General features: G+C 41.5%; 2 protein-coding genes across 8 annotated transcripts in view; one reads left to right on the top strand and one right to left on the bottom strand.

Moving 5' to 3' along the window:
* myo18ab (myosin XVIIIA b) overlaps positions 1-6747 on the bottom strand; it is a 66738-nt gene extending 59991 nt beyond the window's left edge. The window contains exons 1-2 of one of the 4 annotated variants that reach the window (XM_060075601.1): positions 6407-6747; positions 4363-5501 (exon numbers count right to left, since the gene is read on the bottom strand). In XM_060075601.1, coding sequence (XP_059931584.1) covers positions 4363-5385 — 1023 coding nt within the window. In that variant the 5' untranslated portion in view covers positions 5386-5501; positions 6407-6747. Of the gene's footprint in view, positions 1-4362; positions 5502-5751; positions 5934-6406 lie in introns of those variants that run through there. The other 3 variants (XM_060075603.1, XM_060075602.1, XM_060075597.1) reach the window with 3 other exon arrangements.
* An 8059-nt stretch (positions 6748-14806) lies between these two features.
* nf1a (neurofibromin 1a) overlaps positions 14807-24012 on the top strand; it is a 70200-nt gene continuing 60994 nt past the window's right edge. For all 4 annotated transcript variants that reach the window (XM_060075181.1, XM_060075182.1, XM_060075180.1 and 1 more), the window contains exon 1: positions 14807-15055. In XM_060075181.1, the coding sequence (XP_059931164.1) occupies positions 14996-15055 (60 nt within the window). In that variant the 5' untranslated portion in view covers positions 14807-14995. The remainder of the gene's footprint in view (positions 15056-24012) is intronic.

The following is a 24012-nucleotide window of genomic DNA, read 5'->3' as shown; positions in this document are numbered from 1 at the left end:
TTGGTCATTTTTCGAAAAGGGCTATAAAAACAAAAACAAACAGTAGATTTATTTATTTATTTTCCATTCATCTTAAGTGAAGCAGATTCCTCCCGAATTTGAGGTATGCCCTGCGAAATACATTATTTATTGTACTTTATTCAATTCATTTTAATCTGACTCCTAACCAAACATGTTGAGCCAAAGTCTCATTCAGGGGTTAGAGTTTACTAGGCCTAGCGATTAAGCAGTCAAAGCAAACCTAAGCTAAGAGCTATTTGGTTTTGGTAATAACGACAATATTGATCCATGACAATGGCTTAATGCCTAGCCTACATCTACCAAGATTGATTGATGTTGAGGTTAGGGTTAGGATGTTGTTTATAGAATGCTGTGTGGATTAAGAAAGGGGCTTAAAATCCTCTATTATTCTGTAAAAAATAACTTGTCAAAGTGGTAAACTGCAAGATAGCTGTGTTTTTCTGAATACTAAAACTATCAACAAGGTTACGCTCCGTAAAGACCGACCTCTTTTGGGACTGCCTTTACACAATACCATTGTACCCTTAACTTGGCTTGCAGAGTTTCCCAGTAAATTATTCAGCATGTAAAAGGAGACAGAGCAGACTATAGGCCAAGCAGCAGTATTCAAGATGGTACGCACCAAGCTTCTGTGGGGAAAAACCCATCAACGTACATCACAATGTATGACTCAACGTTTTGGGTGCGACTTACTTTGAGCCCTTGGATTGCCTGATGACTGTTAAGTCCTGAATGTTAAGTCATCAGGTGTACCTCCAAATCAAGGCTACAGACAAAAGTGGGAGAAGCAGGCGTTTTAGAGCCGACCATACATCATAGCCATTGAATCTGTGCTATACCATTGACCCCCAGACCAGAGACATCATACTGCTGCAGGTCAATAATGACAACAATCATGGCCAACTTGTTTGAAGTCTTAATACACTAATGAAAGGAGACAAGAGATAGCTCAGCAGGTACAGGGACTCCCAGAGGTTACACATGTAGCATTTTACATTTGCTGTAAAAGGGTCTCAAATAAAAGACATTGAGCATTTAAGCACTATTAACTGTTTCCAATTATGTAATGAACAGAAAATCATGAATCATTCATTTAAAAACTTACTGAGCATTCTCCATTTAAAGTGAGGAATGTAGGAGACAGGCCATTTCATACATTTCCAGGAATAGGTCATTATTTTTACAGGTTTGGACATGGCTGAGGATTGCAACTCCATACTTACTACTGAATAATAAAACACCTAGCTGTGGCTACCGTGAGTAATTGCTAAATAAAATACTGTAATAGATGGAGCTCAATATCAGCCATATTCCACTTTGAAATGCCTCAACGGGCATGCAATGTGAGTAAATGCGAGTTAGATAGCCAGTGAATGCTGGGTCATGAAGTGTGCCCACTTTCCAAGCATGTATTATTTGCCGTGTTGTCTCAGGCAGCAATGCATCACGAATCAGCTATGCATCTCAACTCTGTAACTCCGTCTTGGAGGGAGTTTAGTTTCAACCATGGGCATCAGGGAAATTGACATCTGGGCCTCTGGAAAACAATTAATAAAACTCATGCCTAGGAACGTGACCCTGCCTTGATGAGACGATTGCATTTACATCATTCCACAGAAGCCAGAGTAACGATGAATTGAATAGCTAACCAAATAAGCAAGCCAACCCGTGCTTAAGCCTCGCCTTACTTTTTCCCCCCTCAGTATTCAAAATAATTCCTGTCCACACCAACCTGTGAATAACACATAGCTTGTTTGAGGAATTTTTGCTGTAAATTGCCTGCATGGAGCTAGTGGTGCTTAATCTCTTAATTGAGTGGGGATGAGGAACACATGCAACACGCCTATCAAATGGGAGTCCAAGCCTGGTGTATGGTGGGTGTATGTGACTTTGTATTAAAGGCCTATGTAATGAAATGGATAGGAGGAAATATGAAGAGGGGAAGAAATAGAAAGAGAAATAATACAGTCCAAGGTTGATTGAAGATTATGCAATTTATTGCATAATATAAGCCAAATATCTTTAATGGGTTGAGCATTATAGAGAATTAGTTTCTGTATTAATTGATCTATCACTATGCCATGAATAACATGGAGTACCCAAGCAAGAATCTGATTTCCTTAGCTCCCCTCTCATCTCCTGGCCTTTCCCGTGCTATACAACCAACATCCTCTCTCTGATTGAGATCTCTTGTTTGAAAACAGGCAGTAGGGAGAGGAAGAGGATGTGATCGTCAACACAATGGCAGAAAACATTCAGACAAAAGAAACAGAGTTCTTAGTCTTGAGAGTTATATTATTCAGAGAATAAATAAATAATATAAAATGTAAGCGAGAGCTCTCCCAGACATTTTTTATGAAGATACAAAGTCATAATTTTAAGAAAGAAAATCATTAGCACACTTATGCCATTAAGAGAGATTACCCTGCCTGGAAAATGTGTACTACGGAGATTAATGTACTTCGTTTCAGCAAGAAAAGAAAATATTCTCGAGGCGCATATTTTTATATTGGTCTGTTGCGGTGCATTTTTTACATTCCTCATCATCATCTAATTTGAGAACCGATCTACGTTAAAGTTGAATCACTTCAACACTTCCTGTGATCAAATGGGCAGACTTTGCAAATTTAACAATGTAACTTCCCTGTTCATTCATTCAGCCCAAGACATAGCACACTCTTGTTCAACAACAACATAAGACGTCTTCAACAACTCTATTCTTCTGCAAAAGCAACTCCAGGGAAAAGGGTCAGGAAGTGGCCTATTTGTTCCAAAGCAGATTCCACAAATACCAGGGTGGGACTTCGACAGAGAACCTCTGCCTCCCCTGTTTTTAAAGTCTGATGTCAGGCCGGGCAGATCCTCGCTGCCTGATCTGCTAAGAGGCAGATCTCCCTGCCTGCTCACAATAATCATTGTCTAGCAATCACAAAATGACATTAAAATAGTAATGTAAAAGAGAAACCATTAGGACTGGGTATAGCTGAAAATTTGTCAATAGCACTACCAAGTGATCAATCCCAGCAAAACATACAACAAATAATATGTAAATGATTATGCAATGTAATCATAGCAATGAAACAATGAGTGTGAGGTGGGCATCTAAACAAGGTGCAGTAATGGTCGAATACACCAAACAGCAAACATTTTTAAAGCTGAAAAAAAATCAATGTTAGACTTGGTATTTGTGCAGAAGACAGAACTCGCAGACCGCAGTATACCTAAATAAACAGCATTTTATTGACAAATTACAAAAGTGAGGACTGCAATGTTTGTATGTATGGCTTGATAACACCTCACTGAAGTGAGGTGCATGCCTTTAACATTCCAGAGAGCAGAGAGGGACAGGAAGTCCTAGTCCCTGTGGGCTGTCAAAGGAATTTAATATAACTCAACACATTAGGTTTTTCCTGAGCTATTCACGGACCCTTACCACATATCTGATTATGGTATATAAAGATTTCAGCTAGTATCGAAAGGACCTGAACACAAATATGAAGGAATGGCTTCAGATTGTGAGCCATGCAAACAGCGACTTCCAACAGTACCTATCAATGCATATGCAGTCTATAGGTAAGATTTAAGGCCTATTATTTAAATGGAATTTGTCATCCAGCAGCTGTTGGTGAATAAAATGGGCTCGGAGTATATGTTTTCAGTTAACTGCATCAATTTCGATTTTAGACCGCTCCCGGCTAACTTATGACCAAAAGGGCATCACTTCCCTGAAGGATTTATGGAAACCATCTTGCCGGTCAATCACAGGCTTGTGAAAGACCATACTTGTCAATGGCGGAGGGAAACGTAGGGAACTTTACAACTCAATATTGATCGAACCATGGTCTCCTGGTCTCCTATGCAAAAAGATATCTCAATTGTAATCTTGCTGCTTCTCCGTCGAAGTGGTCCCACAGTGCCAACCAAGCTTAGACATGACTTTCATCGTGCACAAACACCAATTCAGTCCTAGGCATTCTACGGTGGAATTATAAAGAAAACTACAGTTCAGCACTTATATTAAACATATTTTTGCCGTTTGCTGATGGTGGTCCATCATTGTTACTTTATTCCATCAAAGTCTGATTCTGATCTATAGATTTTATACATTGAGCCTGGTGTTGGGCACAGGTTTGTGGGGAAGAGGTTAAAAGCATGACGGCCGTCTCGTCACGCTCATAAAAACAAATAAACCGCTAATAAAAACAAATAAATCCAAACTTTTAGCTTTATTTCAGTCTTCCATCCGCCGACTGACGACAAACATACAGCTTGACTTATTGATTAATATTATAACATTCACGCCGCAAACACCCACGCACACGGGAATGCGAGCATACTTACATCTCCGGCCTCCCTGCGCAGTCCTTCAGTGTTCCTCAGCCACCGGCGGCTCAGTTCACTGAGCTCCAGGATGGGCTGCACCTTGAGCCGCACCGTGTCCCCGGACTGGCGGATCATCTCCACTATCTCATCCCTGGTGTTGCTCTCCACATTGCAGCCATTTACTTCCACCAGTCGGTCGCCGGGCACCAGTCCCAGTGCCAGGTCCTTGGTGCCGGCACCGGGCTCTGCGAAGTGGACGAGCTGCCGGAACACTCCGTCTGGGCCACGGTTCAGCATGGTGGAGCGCCGCAGAGAGAAGCCAAAGTCCCCCGTGTTGCGCCGCTGGAGCTCCAACGCACGAGTCTCCGGCACGGTCGGTGAAACCACAGCCGGGAGCTGAAGGTCGGCCGGGAAGGACTTGTCTACTAGTTTGGGAATACATACTTTTTTAGGCCCGGACGCTTCGGGCTGCTGCTGTTTAGGACTGTGAGTATGTGACTGCTCAAAGACCTTGGTTTCCACCTGTGGAGAAGGGGCTGTGGAGTTCTGCCCTGATGGCGTGGATCCTTCAGAAGGACTCTCTTCTTTGCTCCTTTGGGAAAAGGAGAAACGCTTCATCATCTGGCCGACCTGGGTTGAATTTTTGGCGAGTGAACCAAAGTGAGCTACACGGTCCCTCACTGAGCCGCGGTGGCCATCGGGTCCAACACCTGCCCCTTCTCCCTTGAGGTCATCAGTGGAGCTGGCGGCACTCAGCTGGTCATCCAGAAAGCCGCTGCGGCTGTTGCTCAAACCATCTGACTCGATGTCTGTGAGGCTGAGCTCATGGCTGCTTGCCACCTTGATGGGTATGGGGTTGGAGATCTCTAGCTTGTTCTTGGACTCCCTCCTGGCTTCCCTCTTCAAGTTGAAGAAGCCCCGACGCATACTCATTTCTTCAAGGCTGCGCAACTCTGCTGGAGACATCCTCTCCTTCTTATCTTTTTTATCTTTCTTTCCTCCATCGCCTCGGTCCTTATCCTTTTTCATTAGGTTGAACATGTCTAACGCATATGTACTATGCTATTGTAGAATAAGGTGGGAGACCAAATTGAAAGGTAAACTCCTTTAAATGTCCCGTCCGACAAAGACCAGAAAGGCGCAAATGTTTGAGTCACCTGGGGAGACACAATCAATGAAAGAACATAATTAGTTTTCAGAAAGAACAATTGCATCTAACCAGTCAAAGAAATTGCCTTATCAATCTTTAAGTAGTACTTATTTCATCTATGAAAATTGTTACTAACATGAGAGAGAGCCTTTCAAAATGCTAAATTCAAATGGCTGGATTGTGATGTATGATGCTATGTGATAAATCCCAATAATTATTTGAAGGACATTGTTCCAACCCCAAGTTAGTCATCCTACCGTATGCAAAATCCCTTAATTGTGTAACTTCATATCCAGCTCCTAGTGTTAATTATCACACACACCCACACATTTGTTGAACATGCAACATCGTCAAATAAGAACGCAGTAAATAAAGTTGACAGATATTAACAGCCTATGTAATTACGCTTGGCAGGCAGAGTCAAGAAAAAAGCCTGGAACACTTCCTCAAACAAAGAATAACGCAACCAGGCTCCCGTAGATCACTGCACTGACTCAGGGGGACATAAGAAAGGGCTGGGCGCAGCTTGAGAAGGCTACTGTAACGAGAGCATAAGCTGGTTGGGCTAGCCATTAATAAACGGTAGTTGTGCTTTTAGATAGATTACATAACGTTGGAAAAATTGTGAAACAGGGTGACCTAAAATATGTCTTTTCATTGTAGATCAAAGAAAAGCCATTGGCTCAGAAACACTATGCACAATTTGAGTTAGCATTACAGCTAGCATGCTAGCCTGTCAAGGCAACGCTTTCTCTCTTCTGTATTATGAAATGTTAATGGAAAAACACTTTAAAAGTATGATGCAGGGAAAACCACCCCATTGCATTCACCATTAGTCCATAATATTGAATAGCTATTTTACAATGGAAAGTGCCACGTAGAAGTAATTGCGTTTATTAATGTATTACTCACTGTTTTCCAGTACCAGGCTATGGAGCACCGCTGGTGGTTAAATTGAGGCAATTCGACTCCCACTTCCCAAACCCGTGTAATGACCCATCTGCACTGACTGACTGATTAGCTACCTTAGCCTGGCTGCTGCTAGCCAGTGTTCTAGCCCCAGCCTTACGCATGCTAATAACGGCCAAACAGCGGCCCCTGCTGGTTGTTTTTCTGATGGCAGGGTTTTGCATTGTTGGTTTATGTCGGTCTACTCCTTGTTTTTCGTATACTATCGATATCGTGCAGCAAAACAAATGCTGCACAATATGCTACGGTAAGGTGTTGGAATACGCGATGTGGTGTAACTGAGCAGTTTCGGAGCCAAAAGAGCTGGCTCTTATATGTGAGCCGAGCCAAATTACACTTTGTAAGTGCCCTGCCCATCAGTAGTAGCTTGATAACAAAGGCGGAGTCTACCCCAACAGTCAGCATTTTATTATCATAAATTAAAAAGCAAACTGCAACAACGTCAGTCACATTGCTTGACACCCACAGTTTTGGAGTCAGGCGCCGCTATTTAGCACAAATAGAAGAAAGCATAAATGACGGAATTAAAAGGAAAACGAAAGAAAACCACACAGGCCAACCAGCCAATACCATTTCTACGTGTCCAATTTATAAAACGAAGCCTGAAACTCGACGGTGGGACACGATGCAGAGCACATTAAAGTAGACTCTAGCCATTGAGATCCTTTACCTCAGTTTAGAGTCCCATCAACCTCCATAGAAAGTTGTTATAACCTGTAAATTTGAGACGTTTTGGCGAGAAACTACACAATAATCAGCAAATATTTGGGTAATTATCTCATAGGATTACACACATCTTATCGATATTACGCAGGATATTCTCTAATCACACCTGTATCGCGCTACACAACATGTAGGCCTACAAATCGGAAAGGAGACGGAAAAGAACAATTCCATGTCCATACATTTGGTATGTATGGATTGTAAGCAATTTGAGCCTTTCCCGATGAAGTGTGGGAAGAAGGCCAGTAGGACCCGAAAATGAGCATATTTGTATACTTTGAAACTATGTTACAGGTTGTAACAATGACCTTTGGAGTAGGTAGGACGATCCTGAGATTATAATCCCAATGGCTAGAGATGAGTCACAGTTAAACAAATGTCTGCCGAACACCAAAATCATATCCCTAGGGCGTGACAGTGAGAATAGTCACACCACTGTTTGCCAAAACGCCAAATAATATCCGAAGGGCAAGGGCGTATCTTTAGTTTCAGTAGGCCTATCGTTTTTCTAAAAAATTTCCAGGACGTTTTACGATTTTTGGAGTCTAGGCTTCAAGAGAATCATGGTCCTGAATCCCATTATTAACCAGCCATCACAAGGTGTGATCAATATGACATAATCATCATTACCTATTTTCATTAACATATTTATGTCGTTTAACCCATGGTTAGGGTTAGGGCTATTCTTTTTTTTGGTTAACCTTTATTTAATCAGCAAAGTCCTTTTGAGATTAAACATTTATTTTTCAAGGGAGACCTGGCCAAGACAGGCAGCAGCATACAAAGCACACGTAGTTACAGACAGAAGACAAAATAGGAAACATTCAAGAATTACTAAAAGTAAGAATAGGGAACTCGCAACCATGGACATTAAAAACAATGAAATCTTAAAGAATCTGCCTCTAAGTCTTTCATTTTGGATCTAAAAGCATTTCATGGAAAACAGTTCAGTTTCAACTTTTCCTGCAACGTATTCCATGCCTTGGGTGCAGAATACACAGAAGCCCTTTTGCCATTTTCCGTACGGGCATAGGGACCTACAGTATAAAAAAGTCGTAAGAGCGCAAAGAATACTTTCCAGCTCTTTTCTGCGCGATAAGGACGCATTGTAGATTGGGAGCAGACCAATAATTGCCTTATATATGAAAGTGTACCAATGACAGAGCCTACGGGTGGTCAATGCAGGCCATCCTACCCGACAGTACTCACAATGGTGAGTCAGAGCTTTACAATTTGTGATGAACCTCAAAGAAGCATGGTAAGCTGTGTCAACCATATGAAGATACTGTGTAGAGGTATGCATACAAAAGATCACCATAGTCCAACACAGGTAAAAGTGAATTGAATTGCAGGGGCATAAAAGTTAAACTGATCAGAGTGTCAGCTAACACTCCTCTTCCTAATGTTATTGTTATGTGCTTCTGTAACAACGACAAGTGCTGAGCTTGGAAATACGCTTGACTCGGGCGAGTTGTTAGAGGGTTATATTATCTTTTTGGTTTTCCCCGTTCCTTTAGTGTGTTATGTAACTTTTTTATCCATGCATAAGGTCTGCTTAGTTACACATCTCTCAGCCCCACGCCAGGGGTGTCTCTCCCACAGAAAACACCTCTCCGGAACTGCCTGAAACAGATCTTACGTCAACCTTTACTTATGTGATTATGTTTGGTCAAATAATTATGGATGAGTAGTCCAGCCTCTTGGTTGTCATGGCACACCCTGTTATGATCGAAAGGGGGGAACCCAAGCGCAGACGCAGACAATAGAGGTTGAATTATACCAACCCTCCCAATCCACCAAGTATTGGTGGACCCTGTCCCCGATGGCGCTCGTCCAGCAGCCGCCGGACACTGTAGGCCGTGTGGTCATCGATGATGCGGGGTGGTGGAGGAGCTGCAACCAGGGGGGGGGGGACAAATGGCTGGTGGAAACAGGCTTTAACTGAGAAACATGGAAGGTGGGATGAACCTCCACATTGGAAGGCCAACTGAGTCTGACCACTGTGGGGTTTCTGACAGAATCAAAAAGGGCCCAAAAAACAGGGGGTGAGTTTCTTGGAAAACGTCTTGAGGGCTAGGTCACTTGAGGAAAGCCAAACCCTCTTCCCTGGGAGGTAGTTAGGGGGCCTGGGACCGGTAGCAGACAGCGATGCGCTGGTTATGGTCAGCTGAGTGGCCATGGGCGGAATGAACGTCCTTCAAATCTTGCTAACCGGCGGAGATGAGACTGAACCGATGGGACAGCAATGTCGACCTCCTGAGCTGGGAATAGAGACAGCTGGTAACCCATGGCACCCCCATGGAGTACTTACTCCAGGCCAAATGGGTGCTCCAAGAAGAAGGATTACTTGCAGCGATCTGTGGAACTAAAAGCTCTTGTTACCAATTTGGTGTACCCAGTGTCGGCTTTTGCAAGCTCCACCCCACACTCTGTGTCTCAGCCCGGTGCGTGGGAGATGTAGTGCCCCTGAGGCCATGCGTCACCCACCACCCCGCCCTGACAGCCCATCAACATAATTCAGCACAAGTCATGTCAGGTTTTTTCTGCTAGGATCCAATGCGGTGTTGAGCTTTGAACATTGTAAAACCATACAGAACAAAATTCCACCAGAATAGGTTCTGGTGGAACTCAATTCCTCATTCCAGAGCAATATTTACTTATTTAACATGGATGTTAGATACTCTTCTTCAAACTATGCCTTCTCAAACCTTGCTAATTGGCCATCACAAGACAAGATGGCAGTACGATGCAAATCATTTGTTGGCATCTATTGTATTTCTTCCTGACTGCATGCAATGGTGTGCATCTGTAATCAATATGTCAGCTATTGACCCATGAATAAAGTCCCATGAATAAAAGTAACCTTGTGACTGTAACACACACGACAATGCTTGGATCGTTGGGTTTGCATTAGAGGTAACCGCGAGGCCGGTGTCGATGCATATGACACTCAGCCATAGCCGACACATTGTATGTCTCCCCAACAGGTTGGACGGACATTGGTTAGACAGAGGAAAATAATGTTTGAGCTGTTTATCACCGTCTTGTACATTGGGGACAGTGAATTTTCCATAAAGGGTTTTCCGCCCGCTCCAACCTCATGTACATAACGACCAAATTTTGCTAAATGTTTCCATTCCTTGGAAGACAACACGGAATGAGTTGCTTCTGAATCATCTAGGAAGATTTTATCTTTACAGTTAACAATGAGGTTTGTATTTGGGAGCTGATCATGTTAGGCTAGGGAGAACCATTAACAACCATAGTTTGGATGTGGTGCTTGTGTACTTTTTGTAGAGCTTTTTTGTTTATGTCTTGGTTCTTGACCTGCTCCTGCTTCCTGTCAATACATATGCCCTCATCCTCCTCTGCCTCTTGGATGATGTAAGTCACATCACGGGTTGGTGTGAACTGCCAGCCACTCCTTACATTGTCTTTCTCCCCTATTTGGCAACAATCTTTGATCCAATGATCCATGAACGGAAGCAGGCCTGTCTGTGTCCCCTCCGCTCTTTGGTTGTTCCCGCCTGTGAGGCCTCCAGGGAACATGCTTTCCCCCCCTTGATAGGTCCCCTCGTTGGTCCCTGATGGGACGGATAGGCTTGGGGTTCTCCAGGGCCTCTAGTTGAGCGAGTAAAAGTCTTAGTCATTGCTTCGATCTGCATGGCTGGCGGGAAAAACAATCAAGGCAAGGCTGGCGGTATGCCAGCCAATGCAAGGTCTCTTTACGAATATGGACAAACTGCACCGCATCCAGTGAGTTAACATCTTTGTGGGGTTATTCCTGCCTGCGACCGGTAACCCCTGTTGCGGCCATGGGCTTGAATGTCTTCCTTTTTGCTTTCCAAGTCGGGGGAGTATAGTGGATTGTATTATTTGTTAGACAGCTAGACATTGTTTTGCCTCATGCTGCCCCCACCCTGACACCGGTCTCTCATCCCTCCACTAGACTTGAAACTTTTATGTGTATTCACCTTCATCCGGTTAAAAATACCCCTTATAATTCTCATACCGTTCATTCACCAATTTCAGCATCTTTAAAAAACGTTCAGTTTCTTATCGTGTCGCTTCGAACAATGGAAGCAAGCCGAAACACGGTCGCGACAAAGAGCAGAACAGGACGTAAACAGATTTGTAGGAGGTTGTGGGTGTGGCTACAGCCGGGAGGCGGAACACTTTCTCACTGCCGAGTCTGACGTCACATTATCATGGCAGTAAATGCTGAGCGCAAACGTGCTGTTTCAGGGATGTTTTCCGTGGCCGTGTATAGTCGCCCTGGCTCGGACTTGAAATAGTTATAAAAACGATTTTCCCCCATTAACAACAGTAAATTGCACATATAGGCGGGTATCACTTGGGTTTTAATAAAACCTTGTGCGAATGGCTACGAAGCTTTTCATGTCCAGGGATGCAGTGATGGGCGGACAAACTCTTATAACTCTCTCACAGAATCGGTTCCTTGGAGTTCATGCATACAGGTGAATCTCAATTAATAAGAATACTGTGAAAATCTTAATTAATTTCAATAATTACATTCAAAAGGTAACCCATATATTATATCGATTTTTTCCACCAACAGTGAAGTATTTCAAGCCTTTATTTGCATTCATCTTGATGATTATGGCCTACAGCTCAATAAAACCCCAAATTCAGTTTCTCAGAAAATTAAGACCGGTAATTTTAATCCGGAAAGGTCGGCCCTCTGAAAAATATTTTCTTGTATATTTACTCAGTACTTAGTTTGTGCTCCTTTTGAATAAATTACTGCATCAATGCGGAGTAGCATGGAGACTATCCGCCTTTGGCCCTGCTGAGGTGCTATGGAAGCCCAGGTTACTTCGATAGCAGCCTTCAGCTCGTCGGCCTGGTTGGGCCGTGTGTCGCTCATCTTCCTCCTGGCAATACCCCGTACATTTTTTCTATGGGGTTCAGGTCAGGTGAGTTTGCTGGCCAATCAAGCACAGTGATCCTTTGGTCATTAAACCAGGTATTGGTACTTTTCGCAGTTTGGCTTAGGTGCCAAATCCTGCTGGAAATTGAAATCAGCATCTCCATAAAGCTTGCCAGCAGAAGGAAGCATGAAGTGCTCCAAAATGTCCTTGTAGAGATGGCTGAGTTGACTTTGGACCTGATCAAACACAGTGGACTAACACCAGAAGAGGACATGGGTCCCCAATCGTCACCGACTGTTGAGACTTCAAGCAACTTGGCTTCTGTGTCTCTCCATTCTTCCTCCAGACTCTGGGATCTTGGTTTTCCAATGAAATGAGCGAAAGACCACTGAGCGACATACCAGTTCTCTTAGCCTAGGTAAGATGCTTCTGACGTTGTCTCTGGTTCTGGAGTGGCTTGACAGGAGGAATGCGACAGTTGAGATGCACCTGTATGTATTAACTGTGTCATACCTTATTGATACTTTTGGCCAAATGGCTTCAGGTTATCTGTTGCATGATATTCAGTTATATGCACGTTTCAAAGCTAGTGCTGCCCAGTCAAAACTTCTCTTTAATGCAGCAGTCATCATAGTTTATACTAATAAAGATTAAATTTAATTTGTAATGCATTGATAAAGCATCCAACTTGTATGTAGGTAGGCTATGTTAATTCAATACCATGTTACAGAAATCATTTCTATAACATCGTAATGAGCAAAATATAATGAAATGTCACTGACCAGTTTAGTTTTCTTATTCTTCATTGTCCATTTATACTGTCCTGCTGTATATAATCGACCAAGGTACATATTCCACATGTTTACCTTCTTCCTTGGAAATTATGCTTTATTTTTTATTTCTATAATTTCTGCTTGCTTTTTCACTAATGTCATCGTTCAAGACAATTATTTCCGCTCATCCATTGGTTGTCCTACTTCCCAGGTTTTCAGAGAGTGCACCACGGAGCAGGCAGTTTTCATATGAAAACAGCAAGTGGTTGTTGGCAGTATGACTTGGCAAAAGATTCATGAGCACTCAGAAGTTCGAAAAGCTGACCCCGTACATGGATAGTTTTCAACCATCACTACAGGGATGTATACTCAAGTGTCCCAACATTCTATTATTATTCTATGTTACTTCAGCTAGGGATTATCCAGACCAGGGCATATATATATAACCATTACCAATTGTTGACACACCGTTTGACAGGATAGGGATGGAATTAGTAGTTCCATTAGAGAAGATTTCCTCAGGTAATAGATTAAATTTACTCATTTGTGACCATGCCAAACGTTACCCTGAGGCCTTCCCACTGCATTTAGTCAAAGCTAGTAGAAGGTTGCTAGCAGGCTAGAGGGTAACATGAATTTATCTTGGAGAGATTGATATAACGACATGTATTTAAGAATAAAAATACTGCAACTTGGCAATTTAATACAATAATCAACAGACCTGCAAACTTTTTGACATAGTTTAACATAGTAACCATATTTCTCACCTTACTGTTAAATAATTATCTCAAAAGCACCCAGATGCTCATCAACCAATCTCGCAAATTAATTCATAATATTTTCAATGCAATGTTTTCATAATTTCTCTGACATACATCAAACCACTTACAAGCTTTATAATTAACAAATTAGTCAATATTTAATCTTTAAATGACGCTGTAAATGGTAAACAATCCCAACTCTCTCCCAAAATCTCCATTTTGGAAGCATACACAAAAATAAGTTGTTCTATACAGAACCTGTGAGGGTTATATAGCCTGGTACATATTTGGCACGTTTTATATAGAACCATTTCAGACAGTTCATTTACATTTAAAATTAATGATTTATATTTTGTGTGTGTTATGTATCAACCGGTCTATACACACAAAAAAACACCCACACACACATAAAAAAACGGGGGTTCTTTGTTAAACAACACAGAACTTTGTAGGCTACTACTTTGTAATTACTACTTTGTAATAAAGTTTGCCCACCTCTCTCTTAATGGCCATGGCGACAAACATCTTGTTTGAGGCAACCAACTGCCTTGGTTGCCTCCAAGGCACTCCATAGCATAGGAAAGTTGCATTTCATACCTTACATTTCCAACATATTTGTTGTAATGCAATATCAACTAGGACCTTAGAAAAAAACACAATTTGAAGACGAACAAGCCACTGAGTTTCTAACCGAAAGAGGACAATTTATTTTTTTATCTTTGTATAATAAGAAGGACACCCCATTTCCTCACGTTGGTAGTGAATGGAGGATGATGAATGGTGTCGGGTCACTCTCCATTGAACTATTGCGAACCACCTAACGGCCAATAGAGGAATGACATGTTCTGTCTGTTCTAGGTGAGCTTCACAAACAGACGGTCATGACTGTCGTTTGGTTTTGCCCCCTGCGACTTTGCCAGTTGTGCTCGCCCACCCTCGATGGTTAGATGGTGCTTTTTGCCATTAAGGATAGATATTTGAATATGTCCTTTAATTATCTAAATCATAGAAAATGCAAATAAACATCTGCAGGTATAAAGTAATTACAAAGATTAAACATACAAAAGTTTGCATTACTTAAATGAATTCCAGGAGTTGGATAAATATATTGTACACTATTTTTGCATATTATAGGGCCATGAATAAAATAATACGTAGTTGACGCACGCGCTCCGAAACCTCCCAATAATTTAGCCGAGGAAGACTTCCGGTGGTGTGTCATGGCGGTGGCATGGTGAATCTTGCTGAAAGGAAAAAATAACTAGCAGCTCTCGTCCTTTTAATCGACTAAGGACGCAATTTCATGCATAAATAGAATTATCAGGTTCTGTTGCATACTTTGGTTTTTTAAGGAGAGCAACCGCGGTTGCCATCCGCCCTGCCATGGCGGCACATAAACCAGTGGAATGGGTCCAGGCCGTCATTAATAGATTTGATGATCAGGTAAGATGAGCATGTATGATCCCATGAAATGATGTACCAAGCTGTTCGAGTGGGTTGGCCACTTTGGCTGATACAACAAGCATTCAGACTAAATCTGTATACATATTTTCTCTAAAACTTCAGGGCAATTTGTAAGACCAAAGTGCTCAGATTGTTCGCATTATTCCCTGTACCAGCTAAAAATGCAAAGGAGGAGCTCGCTGTTTTTATGATCATTCAAGGAGATACACGATGTACCAAAGAAAGGTCAAGGGTTTTGCGTAGCCTAGTTAGTTGAATGATTTTTGACATTTTCTCTTTGTAGAAATGATGAACCTGTTCTGTACGTATTTAGGCAGAGCGCTAACGTTCCCTTACATTTCAGCTAGGTAGCCAGCGTTAGCTTGCTAGCTAATGTAAACAAATGAGATGTGATTGGGTTATCTCTAACTGAATTGATATAAGAGAAACGGCAGGGAAATCTCCAGACCGAAGTAACCAATTAGTACGAGTTAGTTTTGTATAAATGCTAACATGCTTGCTACCTATTTGTAAAATGGATTATAGTTACCCGATAAACGCAATGAATTTCATTGCAGATCAATATTGCGATGGACGGTGTGCTGATGACTCGTTAACTTGGGTGCAACTTACACTGTAGCACACATTTGTATACGACCTTATGGAAAGCTTTAACCAATCCGTATAGCTGTTGGCTCAAACAATGAGTGTAACAAGTGTTAACTATATTATTTGGTAAAATTTTACATACGAATGTGTTGGCAGTGTGCATGTCTCACAATTTATTTGGTGTTGGTGTCAAGGGCCACGGATTGTGGATTGCTCCTAAGTGGCTGATCTGGGATCATACCGGTTTAAACAGATTATGGCTGATTAAATCCACCTCTTTCATTCAAATTAGCCACAGACAGAAAGTCAGTCCTACCTCCATGTTATGACATACTTTCCTTTCTGTAACTACAGACTAAAGATAGAACTGCAGCGAAAAATATTTAGACTATTTACTAGCATGTTCATTTAATAAGTTCCATGTCAATAAAGCCTTCACACGTTAACAACTTGAAATGAAATGCTGATCTTCTATCTGAAACTGAAACAGTTTGATTACCTAACCAAATCTGAGTTGTCATAATTTCAAAAGAATACTATTGGGGCTCGGTCTAATTTGAAAGGGGATATTAAACCAAACATGTTTAGACATTTGACTTTGACTTTTTGAGTTTGACTTCTATGATGTTAAGCATAGTAACTGGTCACTGTTACTAAATAACAGTCGGTTAATTTTGTGAAGACAAAGTATCTTTCTGGTGTCACGTCACCACAAAGTGATGACGAGAGGGTATGCTAACGCCATGATGTGGGGAGCTCTGTCTGGAGAGCAGTTCATTGTGATTGCTGCTTCCTAGAGGGTTATGCTTCTCAGATGTATTGTATTATGCTTACTTGCTAAACAAAAAAGTATAACAAAGTTGGCTTGGGCCATAACTAGGGGCTGTGACAATAACCACATCAACACAGAACCACAGTCAAATTCATACTGCAAGGTTAAGATCATAATCGTCGTCATCACTAATTATATTTTAACATATTTATTGCTGTTGATAGTAATAAGAGTGCATATGTTGTGTTGTATGAAATATAAATCATCTAATTATCACATTGACTGTCTATCAAACTATGTTCAACGACGTCTGGCAACAGAATTCAACCTTCCTCGCCAGGGAGGGACTGTCCATTTAACATATGGGTGATGTTTTTAGTTTGTGTACGATTTGTTAATTATTCACATCTTGAGGAGGTTAAACATCCAGCTGCAACAGTTGGGGGTCCAAAAACTTTTGCGAGAGGAGTGAAGTACTATTTGCTCCATCTTTGCGTGGAAAATATTTTCATTTTGAGAAAACATGGATCATTTAGACATTTGACTGACATTAGTTTTCTCTTAAACTGCATCTTGTAATGGGAAGATGTATCTATTTATTTATCAAGTTATATATCATTTACCATCAGAACTGTATGTCACGCGTTGTAGCCTCTTTGGTAGATGTTATGCCTCAGACTAAATGGAGTGTTAACGTTTGAGGGTTTACACTAGGAATGGCCTATATTGTATAACAGGAGAAAAGGTAGGATATGTGTGAGTTTGACGCAAGAACATTAAGGGCATTCAATGTTTATTTTATTAACCTCTTCATTACTACGCTTATTTCTGTCTGAGTTTTCTTATGAAAATAGCATACCCAATATATATGGATTATTGGATTGTATCTCAAACTACAAGAGCTATATGTAATCTTGGAACCAAAATAACAATTGTTGTGCATGTGAAATATTCAATGTGGATAGTACTTTGTTAGAGTGAGTAAAGCTAGAACACAGCATAAGTGGAAGATTTAATTTCCACCTGAAATAAATCATGTTTTACGGTGAATACCACCTTCTGCATTATCAGTTGGTAGCTGGACCATAGAACAACATCTGATGAGTACCTGGGTCAATATTTGATGCCAATAAAGTGAAGTAGAGCATAGAGAGAGAAGTTTTAGTATAGGTAGGATCTGGCGAAATCTCAATAAATCAAATGCAAAATTGACAATACAGTCTTTATGAGACACAAACATATATTCAGTATCGATATGTAAAAAAAAAAAACAACACACTACTTTATTGTAACATTTGTGAGACATATTTGTTATGGGGAAAAGTCAGCATTGATATAATAATTTAATCGAACGAGTTGGGGATGTAATTTTCGGTTAATTTTGCTTTCGATAGACCAACACCCATTAACGGTAACAAACCTGTAAATTTTTCAGGAAAAAAACTGAATTATTGGAAAGACAAGAAAGGGGCACTCTCCTTTTAGTTTGGCACTCCATGAGCTTTGACACTGCATTTCGAAATGCTGACATTTTAATGCATTGTTTTATGAATGTCTTTCCTTTTATATTCTGTTGGCTTTACTGAAGTTTATTGCCACATTTTTATCAGTTCATCGTTTGCTCATCCTTCTCTTGTTTTTTTTCCATGGGTTTAGTCACAGTAGTTCTCGATGGAATGACTTATTGGGGGTCATGGTACCAAGCTAGCTCTTCCAATCCCTCGCCCTCTACCACACTGATTGGCCGCACATCGCTCTTATTCATTCTGTACACCAACTGGGTGTTGGCCTCGGACCGGCGCGCATTACACTTTCTCCCCCTGGATAGCCGAGACGTGATCTTTGGGTGCAAGCCATCCCCGGACATGGCACCCAGGTGCTTGTTCTTAAAGGTTGGGTAGGGGATTTGCGAAACGGCAGCAGATTTTGACAACACACAACTCAAATGGTCCTACCCCCTCTCCTTCAACGATGACTCTGACTCCACTCATTCCAAGTACATCGACACGCAATCATGCACAAGCGAACACAGATGCGCGAGAGCGAGCCATTAGCTAGTTAGCTAGCTCCAGTAGCTACCGCAGGATAACATAAAACAGAAGCTTGCTCTGGGTCACGAGCTTTGAGTACATGCACGAAGGGGTCACGCGCGGGGAGCGGGGGAGGGGGAGTGCAGTACGACCGGTTGTTTAAAGTACTTACTGACCAATGCCACTCGGTGGGTCTGGAAATCATTGGCTGGAGTTTTCCAAGCCCTGCCCGTTCCACAGATGATTGACTTGCTTAATTTTCATGTCAGTACTTCTAACTCAGTGGCTTTAAGTGGGTTATGATAAGGATTTCAAATAATTTTGCAAAAATGGCCAAAAAAGAGAAATCCATACCCAACCTTTAATGTGGTACAGCATATTGCTAGTAACCCCGACTAAATGGGGGTTGAAAAATTGGCGCGGTCAGCTTCGGTCAGATGGCGTAGCAGGCAGTCTGCAATTTATATTTGTTTAAATGTCTTTTCACTTGGTGACTTATAATATAAGACTTATAATAAAGTGATAACGAGGAGAAGATGACTTGGATAGTCAATTTGAATTTCCTTATTTTTTTTGCTTGTAAAAAGGCGACACATTTTATTTGCACCAAGCGACTAGCTTAGATATTTTCACGCTAAATGCTCCAAAGCAGACCCATTTATCATAATCCCCCCTCATCTGCAAACAGCCATTCGCTGTACTATTTAACTCATGGATTAAATAGTAAATCTCCAATATAGTTGAATCCTCTAAATGCATAGGATATTTTGTTGAAAGGTCAGAGCATAAAGTCTTCACTAGTCTACAGGTTGAGTATTCCTCCTCATCCTCATATTCGTATCGCTGCTGATGTTAATCGCTTCCAACATGCCTGTAGACTTTATTTTTCATCAGGCGTGAAGTGAGAAAAACATTTTGTTTTTACATTCGGGTGGCCAGGGCGAGAAAGGTGATATCAATCTAATATTTGGTTGTCTACCCAGCCTTTTTAAGGGGCCATGTCAAGTTATCTGACATGCATTCATACCTGCGTAGGTATGCCGAAGTATTGCTTTTTCTCTTTGATTCACTTGGGCGCTCCCTTCGCAGTAATTTAAAAGGACGATGTTAGCAATGGTACTCGCATAAGATGAAGATAACTGAGTTATTATTATTGTCTTAAATTTTTTAAATGTTTATTCATTGCATTTTTCTTTAAAATTGCGTTGAATTTCTCAATAAAATACAGAATCATTTGAATGTTCCAATATCGATTTATAAAATCCAACGATCTATCTTTTAATATATACCCTTTCCTGTGAAAACACTTCACTTAAACATTGCAAATATTTGAACTTTCCCGCACATTTAGCTTGATAGTCTTTGTTGTGACAGCCTATCAGCGTTCACTCCCTGAAGTCCAGATTGAACCTCAAATTTGAGGAGAAAGTGATTGTTGCCATTTGACGACTCCCGGAGCTCTATAATTATATATATCGTGGGCAAAAGCTGTGTGCTTCCGGATGATATTATGAACCCAATAACAATAAAGTATGGTTCTCCAACATCTACGGTACCCCCACAACAAGTATAGAATCACAATGGTTGTTATCTCGGCTGTGGTTGAGCATGAATTGGCAGAATTTTTTTTAAGTTTCTCTGCGAGCATGGACAACGATGCGGATAAGCCGGATATGGTCCGTGCTGTGGAATTGATGGCGCTGTTGCACTTTGGCTGTTTTGCACACACACTGAATTGAGCCTCACAAGCAGTGCTCCCCTTATTTATTTACACTGGGTGCCTGGTTAAAATGTTAAGTTGTTTATAATGCACTGAAGTTATGTATACAGGGTTCATATATGGGATTTGTTAACCTATTCAAGGTTCTCCCTCTATCCCTGGGTGCTGCTCAGAAGATCTGTTCAGATTTTGTCAGGTCGTTGTCTTATGTACAGATTTGGGATGCAAATTATCGAGTAATTCATTAATCGATAGTTGTTTCATCTTATCGATCGATTAATTGATAAGCGGCAATTCTTCTGAGAAGCTGAATTTCCTTCTGAATGTGACACATCTCATCTCATCGTCATCCGCTTATCCGGGGTCGGGTCGCGGGGGGAGCAGCTCAAGCAGGGGGCCCCAGACTTCCCTTTCCCGGGCCACATTGACCAGCTCTGACGGGGGGATCCCGAGGCGTTCCCAGGCCAGTGTTAAGAGATATAATCTCTCCAACTAGTCCTGGGTCTTCCCCGAGGTCTCCTCCCCACTGGACGTGCCTGAAACACCTCCCAAGGGAGGCGCCCAGTGGGCATCCTTGCCAGATGCCCGAACCACCTCAGCTGACTCCTTTCTAAGTAAAGGAGCAGCGACACATTTGAATGTGACACATTTAGGTGGTAATTCAACGATGTCGTTTAGTTGTTGTACTTTAAAATACTTCCACATATTGTGCATTTGGCGTCTTTGTCGTCATTAACCAACTTAAAGTGGCTCCATACTGCACTCCGTTTTGCCATCTTCATCGTGTCAGTGTCCCGCTTTTCGTTTGTCTTGTGCTGCTTCGCTTGTGTTCCCGCTTGTGTTCCCGCGTGTGCGTCAAGTACGTCTGGCGTCAAGCGCGCCCTCACGTGGACGGGTGGGGAATTACGGGTTAAAAACGCGATTAATTGCAAGTAATTTATTTTAATCGAGTAATCTCTTATCGACAATTAATCGATAATCGATTAATTGTTTGCATCCCTAGTACAGATACAAATAATCTGTTGTGACGGTAAATCACCATACTGCAGTGATGCGTTACCTTTTCACTGCTGTAAGAAACGATCTATACCGACTCCCAGGCCTAGCCATAACCTTTGGGATATCACTCCCCTCAGAACTCTCAGCCTGAAATCCATTTAAACAAATGTAATTGTTGATATTTGAGTGCAACCGAAGTTTATATTAAGTATGCAATCAATCAAACCAAATCCCTTCCAATTTTTTCACCTTAATAATAAGGAATTCTACAAGGTACATCATTTTTGCTTCGACTTATGTTTGTTTATATGGAATGTTCTCTAGATGCATGTAAAAAATATTTGTAATACATCAACAATTATATTAAAATGTGCATATGTCACATTTGGAATACTTTTGGAGATTCAGGTTGCGTGAGAATAATCTCATTGCATCTGTTTGTGTATCTCGTTGCATTTGTGTGACAATCCCATTGCATTTGTGTGTGAAAATGCAGTTGCACTTGCAACAGTTTGCACTGCAAGAACTGTAATTGGCCTGCTAACTGTAATCTTTCTGCTATTTTTTTATGAACTATGTATTTGTTATTCATTAAATGTCTTGTAGAAGGGTTGCAAAAAATGTATCATGTTTTCAACCAAAAAATAATAGTTTGAATAATCGTGATTTACAATATTGACCAAAATAATCGTGATTATGATTTTCTTTTTATAAACGAGCTGCCCTACATGCTAAGTTTTATCGTTTCTTTGTGAAAATTCCAAAATAAATGCAGTGCTCAGTGTAGGCACTAGGGCTGGCCCGAATTATTCGAATACTCGTTCGGAAAATTAGTATTAAAGCTTAAATCAGTATTCGGAGCTTCGTTTCTTTTTTTTTTCACGTACGTGGCGTTACCAGAGCGAGGGAGGCAAACTATAAGCGTCAGCGACACCAAGCAGAGAAGCGAGAGAGGTGGAGGAAGAATAGATATCTTGTTTCCCTTTACTTTATAACACAACATTAGCGGGATCTCTGGAGGAAAAGTAATGCTTAAAACCTTAGCTTAGTTGTTTGTTTACGTTCGCTGTACAGCGCCGCGCCAATCAACTGTGACTGGCTTGCTGCAGAGCGTGAGCGTCTTGGGATTACCCAGTCAATATAATGGATATAATATGGACACATAAGGCAATCAATATTCGGTATTTGTTATGGATTTATTGTACAAATTCCCTGAAAAGATGCACGTTCCAGGAGGAATTGAAAAGCTCCCGTAAGGGCTGAGATGGCAGAGAACAGCTGATTTGGAACGGAGCAACAGCTGTTCGCTTTCACGGGGAAAAACGAAGGAACTTCAACCTACTTAGGCCTACTAATTAACGTTCAAAAGCTATTAAATCTTCAACAAAATATGCAGATACTAGGGGTGTAACGGTACACGTATTTGTACCGAACCGTCACGGTACAGGCACTTCGGAGCGGTTACAGAGGTGTACCGCGGTACGTAAATGTGGCGTACATAGCGTTAATATGGCGAATGTAAAGGCTTGTTTTGCGATGCGGAATATAAAACTTGAAGTCAGAGTTCCAGCCGGACCAATTAGCCAAAGTATACTACTCTGACTCTGTAATCCGAGTCGGAGTAGTATACTAAACTTCCAAAGCTTTTCAAATCTTATTTGGTGTCTTATTGGTCCTTAAGGTGCAAAGTAAACAATGTACAAAGTAATTAAGGCGCAAAGTCAAACCGGAGAAGTGATTCCGGAAATGAATTTGTTAGAGGACCAATCACAGCCCTTGCCGTCTCTGTTGCGTTGACCAATAGGTCCATGGCGTCGACAGATAGTTCAAAAATATTGGATGCTCTCCGGCTATGGAGCGGGATCTGCGTGTCTACGTACATCCCTTTAACATGCACACGCTAGGGATGGGCAACGATCCTCGAATAGTCGGAATCACGTAGAATATCGAATAATGAATGTGACTATTTTATTTACACGGCTCTTCTCAATGCTGTTGAACGCTCCGTTGACTTGCATGGGCCTTCGCAACTTCCGATGGTGAATAGCGTCCTCGGTTGCTAAGCGACGTCAACGTCTTTGGCGGACTGTGTGAAGTTATTTTTTTGGCGTGTCTAGTTCACCGTCATGCAGGCATTGCAGGCTGTGTTCAGTGAAATAAATAAATAAATAGAGATCTGTTTTCGGCGCATGTAGGTCTATCTGCCTAAGCCCACGTTGAAATCATTTTGATGTTGAATGTTGATGGCGCAGTTGTTGAAATAAACAGATTGATTTCATTCAAATCATAAAAGCCTCTCCCTGTGTCATTGTGTGTGCGTGTATCCGAGGTGCGTGCGTGGGGGGTTCTTGATTGACAGATTTTCAAATATTATGCAAATATCGAATAGTATTTTTTGCCAGAAATGCACATCCCTAGCACACGCATTTCAAAAAGCACCATGCAGGTGTGACTATCACTGTTGCTGTGGGAAAAAAAACGAGCTGTGCAAACCCAGCTCCCGACACTATTTCAACAACCTCTGTCTGGGAATTCAGAAATGCAAATACCATAACCAAGTTTATTGGTGTTTTCATTGCTGCTGATCTACGGCCATTCTCCGTTGTTGACAAACTTGTCAACAACGGTGCGGTTCCACCAAACTATGAACCGCACCGTACCGTGACATAAAAACCGAGGTACGTACCGAACCGTGACTTTTGTGGGTGTAACGGTCCCTGGAAAATCGGTTCCAGGGAGTATATAGGTGAAATGTAAAATATGCCAAGCGAAATCGAGCTACCAGAGTAGGCCTACTACAAGTTCTATGCGGCAACATATGCTCCTG

The sequence above is a fragment of the Gadus macrocephalus genome, chromosome 16, assembly GCF_031168955.1.
Source record: "Gadus macrocephalus chromosome 16, ASM3116895v1".
Lineage (NCBI taxonomy): Eukaryota > Metazoa > Chordata > Actinopteri > Gadiformes > Gadidae > Gadus > Gadus macrocephalus.
The sequence above is the reverse complement of the archived record's forward strand: the minus strand, read 5'-3'. Positions and strand labels throughout refer to the sequence as shown.